The following is a 16,047-nucleotide window of genomic DNA, read 5'->3' as shown; positions in this document are numbered from 1 at the left end:
ACGTGACAGTGGTGCCTGAACCCTGGGTGGTGGCACTGCTCGTCCACTCCTAGTTATGGCACTGTCTGTAAGTGGGCAGTGCTGTGAATTATATATGCCACTATGCTTGGTGACTGTACTGAATCTTTTCTCTCGTTTTTCTATGACAATGTATTAAATGGCCACAAGATGGCAGCAGAAGTACATGCTAACTGAGGACTTACACATTTTTTTTCCCCTTCCATATCTGGGAAACAGAGGAATTCTTTATTTTAAAAATACATGATTTGCTGTTCTCAACCGTTTTTGATCAGAAGAATCAAAACTTTTAAACCTGTTTCATATCCCAAGTATCCCGACCTGGCCTCCGTGGACCTGGAAATATTAGCCTTCATATAAATGTCTTTTTGTGGCGTTTTAAAACCACTGATTTTGTTGTTTTGCTGAATTTCTGTGTAAACTTTAAAACTGATTTGTCTACTGTAAATGTGTGCAGGTATGTATATACTGTATATGTGTATGTATGTATGTATATACTGTATGTGTGTATGTATATACTGTATGTGTGCAGGTATGTATATACTGTATGTGTGCAGGTATGTATATACTGTATGTGTGTGCAGGTATGTATATACTGTATGTGTGTGCGGGTATGTATATACTGTGTGTGTGTGTGTGCAGGAATGTATATACTGTGTGTGTGTGTGCGGGTATGTATATACTGTATGTGTGTGCGGGTCTGTATATACTGTGTGCGGGTCTGTATATACTGTGTGTGTTAGTATATACTGTATGTGTGCTTGTATGTACTGTAAATGTGCGTGTGTGTATATACTGTATGTGTGCTTGTATGTACTGTATGTGTGAGTGTATGTACTGTAAATGTGCGTGTGTGTATGTACTGTAAATGTGCGTGTGTGTATACATGCCAGTTATCTCTTTGCAATAAGCATCTTGATAAATCCGCAGCTGTTCTTGCTGTGTTTCCTGTTAGAAGCGAGAGGGTCTCCTGCAGACGGCTCATGTGACGGAGGAACTGACCACTACAACAGAGTAAGCTATACCGTTATTTTATATGGCACAGCGTAATAACTGAGTGGTAATCTGAAACCTCCTAAAGTGTACTCATTGTCTTCTCAGCGGAAGCAGCCATTTTGTTGGCTGAACCAGTAACCATGATCATGCAGCCAATAAGGTCTCTAGAAACTAGTGACCTCACTGGGACATGAAGCACTCCTCCATATTGTGCCTTCCAGCCCCACAAAGTGCTGAGGGGGAGATTTATCAAGTATTGGAGAGAAATAAAGTGGAGACGTTTCTCTTATAGCAACTAATCGGTTTCTAAGTGTCAGCGCAAATGAGAGAGAAGCGATTAGTTGCTATGGGCAACTTCTCCACTCTTTCTCTCTCCAAGATTTGATTGATGTCCCCCTTAGTGTTACACTGATGTTGCTAAGCTGATAATCTGTGTTCTCAGGAAGCCAAGTAATGGCTGCCTCCACTGCATGTGGTTGATGGGTAGCCTTAAGTCTCTAAGGGGTCTATTCATGAAGCAGTAAAAAGAGTGGAGACACAGACCAGTGGAGCAGTTGCTCATGGCAACCAATCAGCATCTCCCTTACATTTTATAGAAGGCATTTGATAAAGGCTTCCGTCAAAGCGGATTGGTTGCCATGGGCAACTTCTGCACTGGTCCATTTCTCCACTCTTTTCACTGCTTCATGAATAGACCCCTAAATTCTCTTGTAGCCTAGTCTTCTGGTCCCTACATTTAAAAAAAACAATAGAAATTAGTTGCAAATGCTGACATCCAATGAATGCCCAAGCTTAGTGTCACATGGCAATGGCAGAATGCTGAAGTTTTCCATACATGATATGGCAGCTTTAGTAAGTGCTGGATCACTGCCATAGTTACACACTGGAGTTGTGGAAATGCTCTTCCCCCGCTACACACAAAGGGGCGGATGTAGTAACCTGGAGACGGCATAAGGAAGTGATAAACCAGTGATAAGTGCAAGGTGATGAACGCATCCGCCAATCAGCTCCAATATGTAAATTAACAGTTAGGAGCTGATTGGCTGGTGTGTTTATCACCTTGCACTTATCACTGGTTTATCACTTCCTTATGCCTTCTCCAGGTTACTATATCTGCCCCAGTGTGCTATCGCTCTAAAGACGTTGCATTCAGTGTGCGGAATGACAGATGACTTGCTTGCTGCTCTTAGCCCCTTCCTGCTTTGTACGGTTCGTTTAGGCTTGTGATGCTCGTGTAAACTGCCAGCTGATAGGTCGGTACAGACCGGTGTCTATTGGTTATTACTGTGAATGAGGGCAGTGTGCACCCCTTTTGGATGGTAGAGGGCCGCCCAGTGTGGCCCCTGATGTGTGTCTGGCTGCCTATCCCTGGTTTAAAGGAAGATCGCCTCTACCAAGTTACATTATTAAACTTTGAAAGGACATTTTGTATGGCTGGATACGGGTTTGAAGTTATTGCTCCTTTAAGCACAGATGATTAAATCAAAATAACTGGGGTCACCTGTGCTCAAGTGTGGTTATCCTTAAAAGTAGGATTGTAAGTGTGCATTGAGAACCGTGGTTGGGAAACGCTGTTCTGAACTAAGGGGGACATTTACGAAGCAGTGATAAGAGCGGAGAAGTGAGCCAGTGGAGAAATTTCCCCATCAACCAATCAGCAGCTCTGTATCATTTTATAGTGTGCACAGTATAGATGTTACTTCAGTGCTGATTGGTTGCCATGGGCAACTTCTCCTCTGGCTCGCTTCTCCGCTCTTATCACTGCTTAGTAAATGTACCCCTTAAGCTTGTATCTGCAAATGTACATTGGGTCTTTGTAGATCTAACGGGAGTTGCTAGTATTGAACGTGGCCGTGTACTTTGACTCGACTTTGCTAAACGGCCTCCTTGGCAGTGAGTGTATTATCTATAGCTGCACAGAAGCTATGGCGGAGTCTGTGGAAGCTGCAGGGAAATGTTGGCCGCAATCTGCACTTAGAAGCGTGTTATATACCGTGGAGTCTCTCCCACTTCTTCTCCCGTGGTGTTTTTACATAGGAGAAATAATCTGGGCTTTGCCGTGACTGGCAGCCCTAGAATTACGGTCTCGGCAAAAGACACTGGAACCGCTGAGACATGACTAAAATATAATTGCTTTTTAACGAATCTCCAGCCAGCCGGCGCTCAGTAATAGAGCACAGTATCTGATCTTCAGGTGCGAGCTGGTGTGTGACATCCACGTCTGCAGGTTTCTCGCATGTGGGAACTCTGTGTCTGCTCAGGACTGTGTGATTTACAGAACCGAGCCCCGACCTCGTCTGGTCACCGTGATTGGAATGGGATTTATCAAGCTTTTCATTCCGGAAAACCTGTTTCCACATGATTTTTGTCAAAATTGCATATATTACTTATATATAGCAAATCTTCTGATGGCGGTAGCTCGCAGAGGGCAAACACTGGAGATAACGTAGAGCGAGAAAGTACTGACCAATCAGCTTTTAACTGTCATATTTGAAGTACAGCCTGTAAAATGACAGAAGCTGGTTGGTTTGTACTTTATCTTTCTCCACTTTATCTCTCTCCATGCTTTGATACATCCCCCCCATTCCCTCTTTCCTATGGAGAGAGCTTTCTGGTGCTTTCAGAGCATTTCCCAGGATTATATTCTAGCATCTGCTCCTTCCCAATGTAATCTGTTACTACTTAGTCGGCCATTTTGTGGGCTGAACCAATGGTCATAAACATTCAGCCTATTCATTCTCTAGGAACTACAGACGTCACTAATTCATTGGTTGAGATCACAAAATGGATGCCTGCACACAGCTTAGATTTGACTGGTCCCCTTACGAATATACTATTCAATATTAATATTTTTATCTGGCCAGACCTGGCTTTTGGCAGATGGAAGGAAGCAGTCCACAAAATGGCTGCTACCCCTGTGGTAACGACTCTAATTGCAGCAGCTTGATTAAACTGACTGTGGTACTAATTAAGTCACCTGTGCCTAAGCATGAATATCCTTAAAATCTGAACTCATGGTGTGCCTTGAGGACCGGATTTAGGAATGTCTGGCCTAAACCATGTTTATTGGCTGTTTCTTGGGCATGCCTGTCTTTCTGGGCTCACACACATGACCTGTCCAGCCGTGATTGTGTGGGCACAGGCTGAGCCACCATGGGCAGGTTACACAGGCGGAGGTGATCAGATCATTGCTCTGCACTGAGTCCTGGTAATGTGTGCAGAGAGTGATACTTGTGCTGAAGCCTCGATCGGATGACAATTAGGACCACGCAGACTGCTGCATCGTACTTGCTTGATATCGGCTGTCATATCCCAGCATGCAGCCAGCATATGTCTCGCTGACATTATCTGATCTGCAGATGGCTGTATCAGTGTGTGACGCTCTGCAGCACAGTGTGGGATAACTGCTATCGTTACAGAACTTACTCACAGCAGTGTTATTGCTCCTAGTGACCTTATATATGAAAGCCATTAACGCATAATAACACTGTCCTGTTCTTACTTTGTGCTGTGTGTAATAGTCCATGTATAGATTGCATGTTCACCTCATAGAGGGCCACTGATATTTACTCCACCCCTCTTTTTTTTCTTTTCTTTAGAATGATGATGGGGAAATTTGGTAAGTAAGAACTAATTATGGCAGGGTCATGATGGGAGTCGGGAAGCCACAGACTGAGAGTTATATAGTGGGAGGAGCAGGGTCCCCAGCAGCACAGAGTATATCAGGAGATGAGGGATGTGTTAGTGAGGACAGGGCTGCATGTGACAGGGACAGTGACATGATGTGAGGAGGGGAATGGAGGCAGCAGGAAGCCACAGACTGAGAGTTATATAGTGGGAGGAGCATGTTCCCCCAGCAGCACAGAGTATATCAGGAAATGAGTGATGTGTCAGGGAGGACAGGGCTGCATGTGACAGGGACAGTGACATGATGTGAGGAGGGGAATGGAGGCAGCAAGAAGCCACAGACTGAGAGTTATATAGCAGGAGGAGCAGGGTCCCCATCAGCACAGAGTATATCAGGAGATGAGTGATGTGTCAGTGAGGACAGGGCTGCATGTGACAGGGGCAGTGACATGATGTGAGGAGGGGAATGGAGGCAGCAGGAAGCCACAGACTGAGAGTTATATAGTGGGAGGAGCAGGGTCCCCAGCAGCACAGAGTATATCAGGAGATGAGGGATGTGTTAGTGAGGACAGGGCTGCATGTGACAGGGACAGTGACATGATGTGAGGAGGGGAATGGAGGCAGCAGGAAGCCACAGACTGAGAGTTATATAGTGGGAGGAGCATGTTCCCCCAGCAGCACAGAGTATATCAGGAAATGAGTGATGTGTCAGGGAGGACAGGGCTGCATGTGACAGGGACAGTGACATGATGTGAGGAGGGGAATGGAGGCAGCAAGAAGCCACAGACTGAGAGTTATATAGTGGGAGGAGCAGGGTCCCCCAGCAGCACAGAGTATATCAGGAGATGAGTGATGTGTCAGTGAGGACAGGGCTGCATGTGACAGGGGCAGTGACATGATGTGAGGAGGGGAATGGAGGCAGCAGGAAGTCACAGACTGAGAGTTATATAGTGGGAGGAGCAGGGTCCCCCAGCAGCACAGAGTATATCAGGAGATGAGGGATGTGTCAGTGAGGACAGGGCTGCATGTGACAGGGGCAGTGACATGATGTGAGGAGGGGAATGGAGGCAGCAGGAAGCCACAGACTGAGAGTTATACAGTGGGAGGAGCAGGGACCCCAGCAGCACAGAGTAGTGATGTAATGTGCACGTACTGATGTAGGAGGATTGTGGTAATAATCGTAGTTCTAAAATGAGAAAATGAATCTCTCACTTTTTGTATAATTTTTTTATTACATTTCAACTTCTGCTTTTTTTTAATGCAAAAATATCTCAGTGGCTTTATATGTATGTAGGAATGTATTTCTAGATGTCTGGATACTTTCTCACAGAGCAAAGCTCATGACTTTCCCTAATGACACCTTATTGTGGTTCATACCTTCCGATTGTGTATGACGTCTAATGGATCCATTTTCGGATATACCCAGAGTCTGGAGGCCACTTTAATCTATAATCCTGTTCCTTATATAACAATGGCTGCTTACAGCTTCCTCCGTCATCTCCTCATGCAGGGTAAGCGTATGCAGAGATGAGTCCTGTAACTTTCTTTCCCCATGCTTTTTCTAGAGCGCGATGCGTTTGACACCCTGTTTGACCACGCCCCGGATAAACTGAGTGTTGTTAAGAAGGTAATGCGTTCAGCGCTCTAACCAGGAGACTTGCTTTTCCCTACGAAACATGATGTGGTGACTTATTGTGTCTTTGCTTCCGTTACAGTCACTGATTACATTTGTGAATAAACATCTCAATAAGCTGAACCTGGAGGTAACGGAGCTGGATACTCAGGTCAGTGTTAACATGGAGGAGTGCGAGCAGAGGCTCACAGGATGACGCTTCCTTCATTTCCTTACATACAAATCATATGACCGGCGCTTTCAGAGGTGTGAACGGAAAGGCGCAGGCTGTCTGGTGTAGCAAACTGCTCTTCCTGATGATGTAATGTCATGGCTGCTGAGGTGAGCGGTCACTGCTGAGACCAGATCTGATTGGTGCTCCCATGCCGTTACCTCCCTCTATCCCCGTCCCTAGGGGTTAAGGAACCTCCAGTGGGCGATAATGAAAGAGAGCTTGCTCGTCATTAGCTTCACAATGGCGGTTGAACAGCTCTGTCCAGGCGCTCGTCCCTTCCTAAGCAGCCATTTTGTTTAAACACACACGGTGCCTTGTTACACAGTGTTAGAGGCCTGTAGGGTCCCCAACAACACGAGTTGATGTTCCTGTACAAGAGGAGGATCTTGAGCAATCCCTGTTAGCTCTCTTCCAAGCTGTAACTAAGGCCGGTTAGACACTAGACCGATATAAGGACAATTTACCGTTTTGTAATGACAAATTATCTACATCATGTGTGTACGTGTAATTGCGCGCTCCCGCTGCACGGCCAATCAGAAGATATTGCTAGCAATATGGTACATATAGTCTAGCACAGGCATTCCCAACCACGGTCCTTAAGGCACACTAACAGTGCAGGTTTTAGTGATATCCAGGCTTCAGCACAGGTGACTTAATTAGTAGTTGAGCCATTTTGATTTAACCATCTGTGCTGAAGCCTGGATATCACTAAAACCTGCACTGTTGGTGTTCCTTGAGGACCATGGTTGGGAATGCCTGGTCTAGCGTATATGAGCCAACCTGACGATTTGTCGGTCCGATTTGGCCAATGAAGACGTCCGTGATCGTTCTAGTGTGTACAGGAGCAACGATAAATTGTATACGATCAAACAATATGATATATTGTTCAGTTGTTGGCAAGATTGTACAGTGTGTACGCTCAGTATTGCTTGTTCTAGGCTCAAGGGAAATCGTTCCAAAAACCGGAACAGTTGCCAGTCATTCTGGTGTGTTCCCGGCCTGAGTCATTTGTTTCCTATGGACTGTTTCATCTCGCAATGTTTTCCAAGATTCTGCCCAGAAGACTATATAGTGTCCTCTCCTCCCAGCAAGGTGATCCTTTCCTCCCAGCAAGGTGACCGCTGTAAATGGAGGAAAGGCGTCTAATTAGTTAAGTGTAATTACCGCCAAATCACCCTCTCACCTGCCCCAATTCTGTGCATGCAGAAAAGCATTGTCACAGGCAAATATCGAATAGAGAATATAGAGATTAATTAACCATTACAGTGTATCCAGAAAGTATTCACAGTGCTTCACTTTTTCCACATTTTGGTATGTTACAGCCTTATTCCAAAATGGAATAAATTCATTTATTTCAAAACTCTACACACAATACCCCATAATGACAACGTGAGAATTTTTTTTTTAGATTTTTGCAAATTCATTAAAAATAAAAAAACTAAGAAATCACATGTACATAAGTATTCACAGCCTTTGCTCAATACTTTGTTGATGCACCTTTGGCAGCAATTACACCCTCAAGTCTTTTTGAATATGATGGCACAAGCTTGGCACACCTATCTTTGGGCAGTTTCGCCCATTCCTCTTTGCAGCACCTCTCAAGGTCCATCTGGTTGGATGGGAAGTGTCTGTGCACAGCCATTTTCAGATCTCTCCAGACATGTTCAATCGGATTCAAGTCTGGGCTCTGGCGGGGCCACTCAAGGCAATTCAGAGTTGTCCTGGAAGCCACTCCTTTGCTATCTTGGCTGTGTGCTTAGGGTTGTTGTCCTGCTGAAAGATGAACCGTAGCCCCAGTCTGAGGTTAAGAGCGCTCTGGAGCAGGTTTTCATCCAGGATGTCTCTGTACATTGCTGCATTCATCTTTTCCTCTATCCGGACTAGTCTCCCAGTTCCTGCCGCTGAAAAACATCACCACAGCATGTTGCTGCCACCACCATGCTTCACTGTAGGGATGGTATTGGCCTGATTATGAGGGTGCCTGGTTTCCTCCAAACATGACGCCTGGCATTCACGCCAAAGAGTTCAATCTTTGTCTCATCAGACCAGAGAATTTTGTTTCTCATGGCCTGAGAGTCCTTCAGGTGCATTTTGGTAAACTCCAGGCGGGCTGCCACGTGCTTTTTTCTAAGGAGTGGCTTCCGTCTGGCCACTCTACCATATAGGTCTGATTGGTGGATTGCTGCAGAGATGGTTGTCCTATTGGAAGGTTCTCCTCTCTTCACAGAGGAATGCTCTATCTCTGACTGAGTGACCATCGGGTTCTTGGTCACCTCCCTGACTGGGGCCCTTCTCCCCCGATCGCTCAGTTTAGATGGCCGGCCAGCTCTAGGAAGAGTCCTGGTGGTTCCGAACTTCTTCCATTTACGGATGATGGAGGCCACTGTGCTCATTGGGACCTTCAAAGCAGAAGATATTTGTCTGTACCCTTCCCCAGATTTGTGCCTCGAGACAATTCTGTCTCGGAGGTCTACAGACAATTCCTTTGACTTCATGTTTAGTTTGTGCTCAGATATGCGCTGTCAAATGTGGGACCTATAGTCAGGTGTGTGCCTTTCCAAATCATGTCCAATCAACTGAATTTACCACAGGTGGACGCCAATTAAGCTGTAGGAACGTCTTAAGGATGATCAATGGAAACAGCATGCACCTGAGCTCAATTTTGAGCTTCATGGTAAAGGCTGCGAATACTTATGTACATGTGATTTATTTATTTATTTTATTTTTAATAAATTTGCAAACATCTCAAAAAAAATTTTTTTTTTCATGTTGTCATTATGGGCTATTATGTGTAGAATTTTGAGGACAAAAATTCATTTATTCCATTTTGGAATAAGGCTGTAACATGACAAAATGTGGAAAAAGTGAAGCGCTGTGAATACTTTCCTGATGCACTGTAGTTCACCAGCAGAGACATAAGATAATTAGCAGTCACAATGTGTAATGTAACATAGACCAGGCAGGGAAACCCGACCAGATATATACATACAAATTAGATCCAATCCGTAGGGCATGGTCCGATGTGTACTGACTTATGTCTCATGTATCTGCTAACAGGTCAAGGGTCCAGCTTGGCATCTCCATGCATTTGACGGACACCCACAAATACACAGACCCACAGGGTTGAGATGAATTGAAGAAGGAATTTCACCTTCATATGATCCCTATATCCACAGCAGTCCAGTGGGTCCTAGTCCTTTAGTTGAAGTCTTTCTTATGGCCCATACAGACGGTGAGATTCGGGCAATGCCCGATTCTCGCTATGCGACAGGGGCCAGATCGGCACATAGTCAGTATCGCAAGCACTCTCATTATGTGCTTGCGATACTGACTATGTGCGATTTTGGCTAAGAGTCAATTTTGACTATCTCTTCTATAGAGAGAGTCAAAATTAACTTGCCTGCACAGTCTATCTAGTATTGCGATGCAGAACGCGCATCGGCATCGAATCTGGATCACAAGGTGATCAAAATCGTAAGAAAAAATCTCACCGTGTGTACACACCATTAGACTCCCAAGTCCCCCTATCTTATATGGGATCTGGAAATAGGGGCAGCCCAAACCTTTACCTACCATAGTTAGTAAAGCGGATCGCGGAGAGGTTGATATGAGGTCAGTCGTTTTCTCATTCTGCTCACACTTCCTATGGGAATTGGCTGCAAAACATCTGCAGTTGAAGATACCAACATTGGGGGAGATGTACGAAGCCTTGAAGAGTGATACAGTGGAGATAGAGAGAGAGCGTACCAGCCAATCGGCTCCCAACTGCCATGTTACATGCTGGGTTTGAATCATGACAGTTAGGAGCTGATTAGTTGGTAGTTTATCTCTCTCCATTTTATCTTCCAAACGCCAAGAATAAAGAGGCACAATTACCGGCGAGTGCAGACTGTTGTGGAACATTCTCAGATGTCCCGTTGTAGTATAAAAGATTATCCCCAGGATAATGACTACATGGTAACATTCAAAAAATTTTCCGGGAAGTGCTCCTGATTCTTCTCCACAAGAGGGGATTCCAACCGAGCCTAACCGTCGTTATTTCTGCCCGTTACCCCACTTCACATACATCTGGATATATGCTTTGTTATATATTATCTTGGTACAACTGTACAGTGTGCACTGAGAACGGCCTTACTTTGTTTTCCAGCTCCTTCATTTATTTTTCTTGTCCTCAGTTTGCAGATGGGGTTTACCTCGTCCTTCTAATGGGACTTCTCGAGAACTATTTCATCCCTCTGTATAACTTCTACTTGACCCCAGAAAGCTTTGATCAAAGGGTAAGCTGAGTACTGTATCAAGTTCTTAAGGGCCCTACACATATAAAGATCCGTTGCCGAGCTGCCCGACGGCGTATACGGCCGACCCGGCGGCGGGGGGGTCAGTGACGGGGGGGGGGGGGGGAAAGGGGTGAAGTTTTTTCACTATGTACAGCCGACTGGGCACCAGCGATGAACGAGCACGGGGCGGCGCATCGTTCATCGCTGGTGCCTCCACACTCAAAGATATGAACGTTATCTCGTTCAATAATGAACGAGAGCGTTCATATCTTTGAGGAATATCGGCCAGTGTACCTATATATCAGTGGTGCTGGGACATCTGAATGGATTCCATTAGCGAAAAAGAATTGTCTACTGTCCCTAGTTTACAGGGACAGTCCTAGGTTTTAAATATTTGCCCCCCCCCAAACAATTTTAAAATGTTAGCAAATATGAAATGGCAGTGTCATAGATACGGCCAGCCAAACCCCACAATTTCACTTTTGTTGCGGTATTGCTAAAATACTGCTTTCCTCTCTGGTCCAGCTGATTTCCTGTAGGCTGTGATTGTCTCAGTTGTCAGCAGTATATGGAAGTGTTGTGTGGGAGGGGCCCTGACAACTCTACGGCCTGTGTGAAATAGGTAAATGTTAGTAGAAGAGACAGGTGCATTGCTAGACCATTGAAGCCAGTTAGGACCCTTCAAATTGGAGCAAACCCAGGTGCAGTAAGTATTCTGTAATTCTGTACTGTAGTATAATGTCATTTACTGCATTTTAAGTATTTGATGAAAATTCCTCTCTTAAATGGACTTTTACTTTTACCAAACCACTTTCAATCTTTTGTAGAATGAAGCCGTGAGGCTTTAGTTCTGTGTCTTAGTATAAGTTATCATTTTTTGCACGTGTTACGGAATACTTACTGAAAACGGTAAACCAAATTCTACATGCAAATCATTTAGTTGACCATAACCTGAATCAAATTAAGTGAAATTATATTTGTCTAATGTGACATTTAATGAGAGAACACCTAATCAGATGACTTTAAGCTGAGTCCTGCATCAGTAAAGGCGATTTAATAAAGGTTTTCAAAACACCATTTTTGTCTTTTAAGTAACAGCAGCCCTGAGTTGTGTTTACCGCATGGAAATATCGTTGCCTTTTATTAGGTTTCCTATTCTAATTATTCAATATTTTAGATGGTCCTATTGTATATTTAAAATTGTTTGTTGTAAAGTTGACCAAACACCTATTGCTCCCATCTAAGCCAATGGGCTGTCCCTGTGTGCCCGCCGTGTCATCCGATATAACCCTAATTTTACAGAGCGGAGTGATTATAATTACACGCGAGTGTCCTGGCTGATAAACACGTGGCAATATCTCCCTGCAGGTGCACAATATCTCCTTTGCCTTTGAGCTCATGCAGGATGGCGGACTCAAGAAACCGAAAGCCAGGCCTGAAGGTATGAAGTGTTTATTTGTCTTCCTTTGCTGTGTGTAACCTTGCGTGTCGCTGTCACGTAGTGGGGGCAGCGTTTGTCCACTACACCAATATTTAGAGTGCAGCTGATTATGGCCCTCATTCCGAGTTGATCGCTCACTAGCTACTTTTTGCAGCCGTGCAAACGTGTAGTTGGCGCCCACAGGGGAGTGTGCGATCGCATGTGCAACCGAGCGGGACGAAACAGTTTTTTTGCAGTTTCTGAGTAGCGCTGAACTTACTCAGCCCTTGCGATCACTTCAGCCTGTCCGGGCCCGGAATTGACGTCAGACACCCGCCCTGCAAACGGCTGGACATGCCTGCGTTTTTCCCTGCCACTCCCAGAAAACGGTCAGTTGACACCCATAAACGCCCTCTTTCTGTCAATCTCCTTGCGATCGGTTGTGCGAATGGAATCGTCCCTAGAAGCCTTGCACAGCAGCGATGCTGTTTGTACCTGTATGACGCGCGTGCGCATTGCTGTGCATACACATGCGCAGTGGTAACCTGATCGCTGCGCTGCGAAAATCGGCAGCGTGCGATCAACTCGGAATGACCCCCTGTATACACTAGGATCTAATGACCTCACAGTGGCGTTCGCTTCTGAGGAATGTCTGCCGACAGTACGGCTCCTTACATACTGTATTACTGAGATATTCGGCAGAGCTTCCAAACTTTATTCCTGCGAGATGAGCTACATAAACAGGCACAGGAGAGGCGTAATACGTGGATAGATATGCAAGGTGGGACTTTATTCCTCTGCTGATCTGTGGTGTCTCTGCAGGAGCATTTACTGATGCAGAATGTCATTCTCTGTTACTTGCTGTCTGTCAGGGGATGCGGTCAATTTACCTACAATCAAAATCCCAAAGGTCAAAATACCGACATTTAAAATGTTGACAGGTCAAAAAGTCAGCATGAGTTTTTCATGATTTTTTTTAATTGAAACGGACTTGTTCACAATTGACCATCCCAGTGGACCTGAGGGGGGAATATAATAGTGTGCCGAGCGCAGTGAGGCACCGTGCCCGAAGCATGGCGAGCGCAGCGAGGGGACGCAGTACACTTATACGGTGTCCATGTTGACCTATGTCGACATACACACAAAATATATATGAAAACCTCATGTCGACTTTTTGACCTGTCGACATTTTGACCTTGTCGGTATTTTAGCCGTCGGTCGATTGTCAGGATTTTGATTGTAGGTATTTCATACTAAACTCATCTGTCAGTATTCCGCCCCTGAAGTTGACCGCACAATGCCTCTGGGTGATCAGAATAATAAATCATGTGACTGTTGGCGGTGCTCTTCACAACCGAGCGTGATCGCTCCATTTCCTTTCCCAGCGCGATGTACAGACGTAAGCTCTAATTGGTTAAATCGGCTGTTATGACTGTGGTACTTCTAAATATTCTTTGGTTAGCGCTACAAACTTTTTACGACTTCTGCTTGGCAACAGTGGATCGGAAGATCAATACCAAACCATTATTAGATTCTGAGGATTTATGGCCTAATCCGGTGGTTCACAAACGTTCTTGAATCACGTCGCCGTAGAGTGTCAGCATTTTTTTTTTTTTTTTTTTTTACGTCGCCCCTTGGCCAAAAGTTTCTTATTGAGAAGTTTATCAAAAATGATTCCGTTAAGTAAATTGTGCCGAGCGGTCATCCTTAGGGCCAGTTACTGTATGCGGCGGCCGACAGGGCTGCGCTTATGTTTGTCCGCATATTTTACGATTGGCAGCCACCAGATATGGCTTTGCCTGTCACACGGGCCTCATCCATTTAATTTAATAGCAAAAATAATAATCTCTCTTCTTTTATTTATTTATTTGCAGATATTGTTAATCTGGATTTGAAGTCCACACTGAGAGTGCTGTACAACCTGTTTACAAAGTACAAGAACATGGAATGAGGCGGCCGCCACTTTCTATCTGTCCTTGGTGCCTTATCCCGTGTATGTAATAAATCTGTTACAGGTCTCCGACCTCTGAAACTGAGAGCTTGCTACGGCTTTTCCTGACTTGCGGAAAAATCTGAAAACTTTTTGGGTAACTTTTTAAATAATAAACTATAAACCTTAATCTGGCAGGGCATACTGGGACTTGTAGTTTCATAGTGAATCAGAGCTACGGGTCACCTCGTATATTGGAGGATGGTTTGGCAAATTCCGAAGCTCCAGCCGTTGGTTGATTACACCCATAACACTGTAGGCAACAGCTGGAGAAGTCCTCACCCCTGTGTTAGGTCTGGTTGGATGTCCTACGCAAGTAAATACAGATTTTCCAATTTCCATTCGTTTGAACTTGATGTGGTTCACAGATAGGACTTGACTAGTCACTAATGAGTTTTTAAAGACTTTCAAATGAAATGCACCCTCATTGACACTGAATGGGTTAATAATGCATTTAGGAACCTGTAAAAAAATAAATTTTTATGAATCGGTGACATCCTTATGACACGTATTCTCATATCCAGAAGACGTTTCTCTCCTGTGGCCTTATTGAGAGATCAGCGGAGTGTATTTACTAAGTTTCAGGTTGTAAAAGCCGGCTCTTCCAATCGTATTTATGCCCAAAATTTAAAAGGACAATGATTTTACTAGCTAAACATGACTAGCATAATTGCCCTTTTAAATTTTGATCTGGAGCGCCGGCATTTAGAACCTGACTCTTAGTAAATACACCCCCAGGAGTTATTGACGTGACTGAGTTACCTTGTTTGTTAAATCGGTGTACCCATGAAATAAACACATTAGATATAAACTTTCCAATCATCCCATTTTACAGGTGTCTATTTACCCATGTACTATTTTCTTTAGGGCTAAGAGCTAAACTTTAGCAGACTACAAGGTGCTATAAAGTCCCGGAGGGTATTACATTTATTGATCCTAGTCAGTGACTTGGGATGTGGGATGATTTTCACCAAAATATGGTAGCCTGCGCCCAATAATAAAGCCAGACAAAAATGTATTACTGTTTTCAGGGTTTTGTTCCACTTTAAATGGACACTAACGGCATGTAAATAAATTCATGACGTAATCTTCAGCATCAAAGATTTATTGAACTCCAACTTAGCGGCTCCTCCAGTAACTAAGGGGCTGAACTCGCACTGGACTGTATACCTCTTGGAGACATATTGTCACTACTAGGCAGCTGTATCCAAATTTAACAGACTGACGCGTTTCACAACACTCCAAACTCTGCTGAAAACCAAGTCCCCTTCAGCGATGGCACGGTATTACCGTGGTAAATGTGCTACGTTATCACCGGATTTCACGTTACAGATCCGTGTTACCATTGTAATCCAATGCCATTGTTACAGAAGGAAATCTGTACTTGGAGAATGTAGTTCAAATACTTAAATATTTATAAATAATTATTATGAAAACTTGAATTTCTATTTGCTCTATCGCGTTATATATATATATATATATATGTGTGTGTGAATTGTCTTGTTTTTTCCTCCCTCTGGTAAAACGGAAACTGTAAATTGTGAACTGGACGGCTTTAGCCAGATTATACCAAAAAAATGAGGTGACTGTATTACAAATGTAATGTATTACTAATGGACACGTTCCTGGTGAAAACAGATGCCAGGGTGACTAAATACTTCTGTATTGTTTGTGGATTAACCTTTCACCTGCTATTAATAATACTGTTCTTACCTTTTGTATTAAACGTTCTTGTATTTATTTCTCATAAATTCACTGGAATTTTACTGATAAATTCATTAAAATGTGACGTTCAAGGTTATGGGTCACCAAGTTGTCATTATTTATTTTTTTAGGTTTTTTAATCTTGGATTTAAAATGTTAGATTTCATA

General features: G+C 44.0%; 1 protein-coding gene across 2 annotated transcripts in view; it reads left to right on the top strand.

The window, feature by feature from the left end:
- PARVB (parvin beta) overlaps window positions 1-15,976 on the top strand; it is a 56,898-nt gene extending 40,922 nt beyond the window's left edge. For both annotated transcript variants that reach the window (XM_063928916.1, XM_063928917.1), the window contains exons 7-13: window positions 974-1,032; window positions 4,614-4,633; window positions 6,207-6,268; window positions 6,357-6,425; window positions 10,664-10,765; window positions 12,134-12,206; window positions 14,060-15,976. In XM_063928916.1, coding sequence (XP_063784986.1) covers window positions 974-1,032; window positions 4,614-4,633; window positions 6,207-6,268; window positions 6,357-6,425; window positions 10,664-10,765; window positions 12,134-12,206; window positions 14,060-14,136 — 462 coding nt within the window. In that variant the 3' untranslated portion in view covers window positions 14,137-15,976. The remainder of the gene's footprint in view (window positions 1-973; window positions 1,033-4,613; window positions 4,634-6,206; window positions 6,269-6,356; window positions 6,426-10,663; window positions 10,766-12,133; window positions 12,207-14,059) is intronic.
- The last annotated feature ends 71 nt before the right edge of the window (window positions 15,977-16,047 follow it).

Source organism: Pseudophryne corroboree, chromosome 6 (genome assembly GCF_028390025.1).
Source record: "Pseudophryne corroboree isolate aPseCor3 chromosome 6, aPseCor3.hap2, whole genome shotgun sequence".
NCBI classification, from domain to species: domain Eukaryota; kingdom Metazoa; phylum Chordata; class Amphibia; order Anura; family Myobatrachidae; genus Pseudophryne; species Pseudophryne corroboree.
The sequence above is the reverse complement of the archived record's forward strand: the minus strand, read 5'-3'. Positions and strand labels throughout refer to the sequence as shown.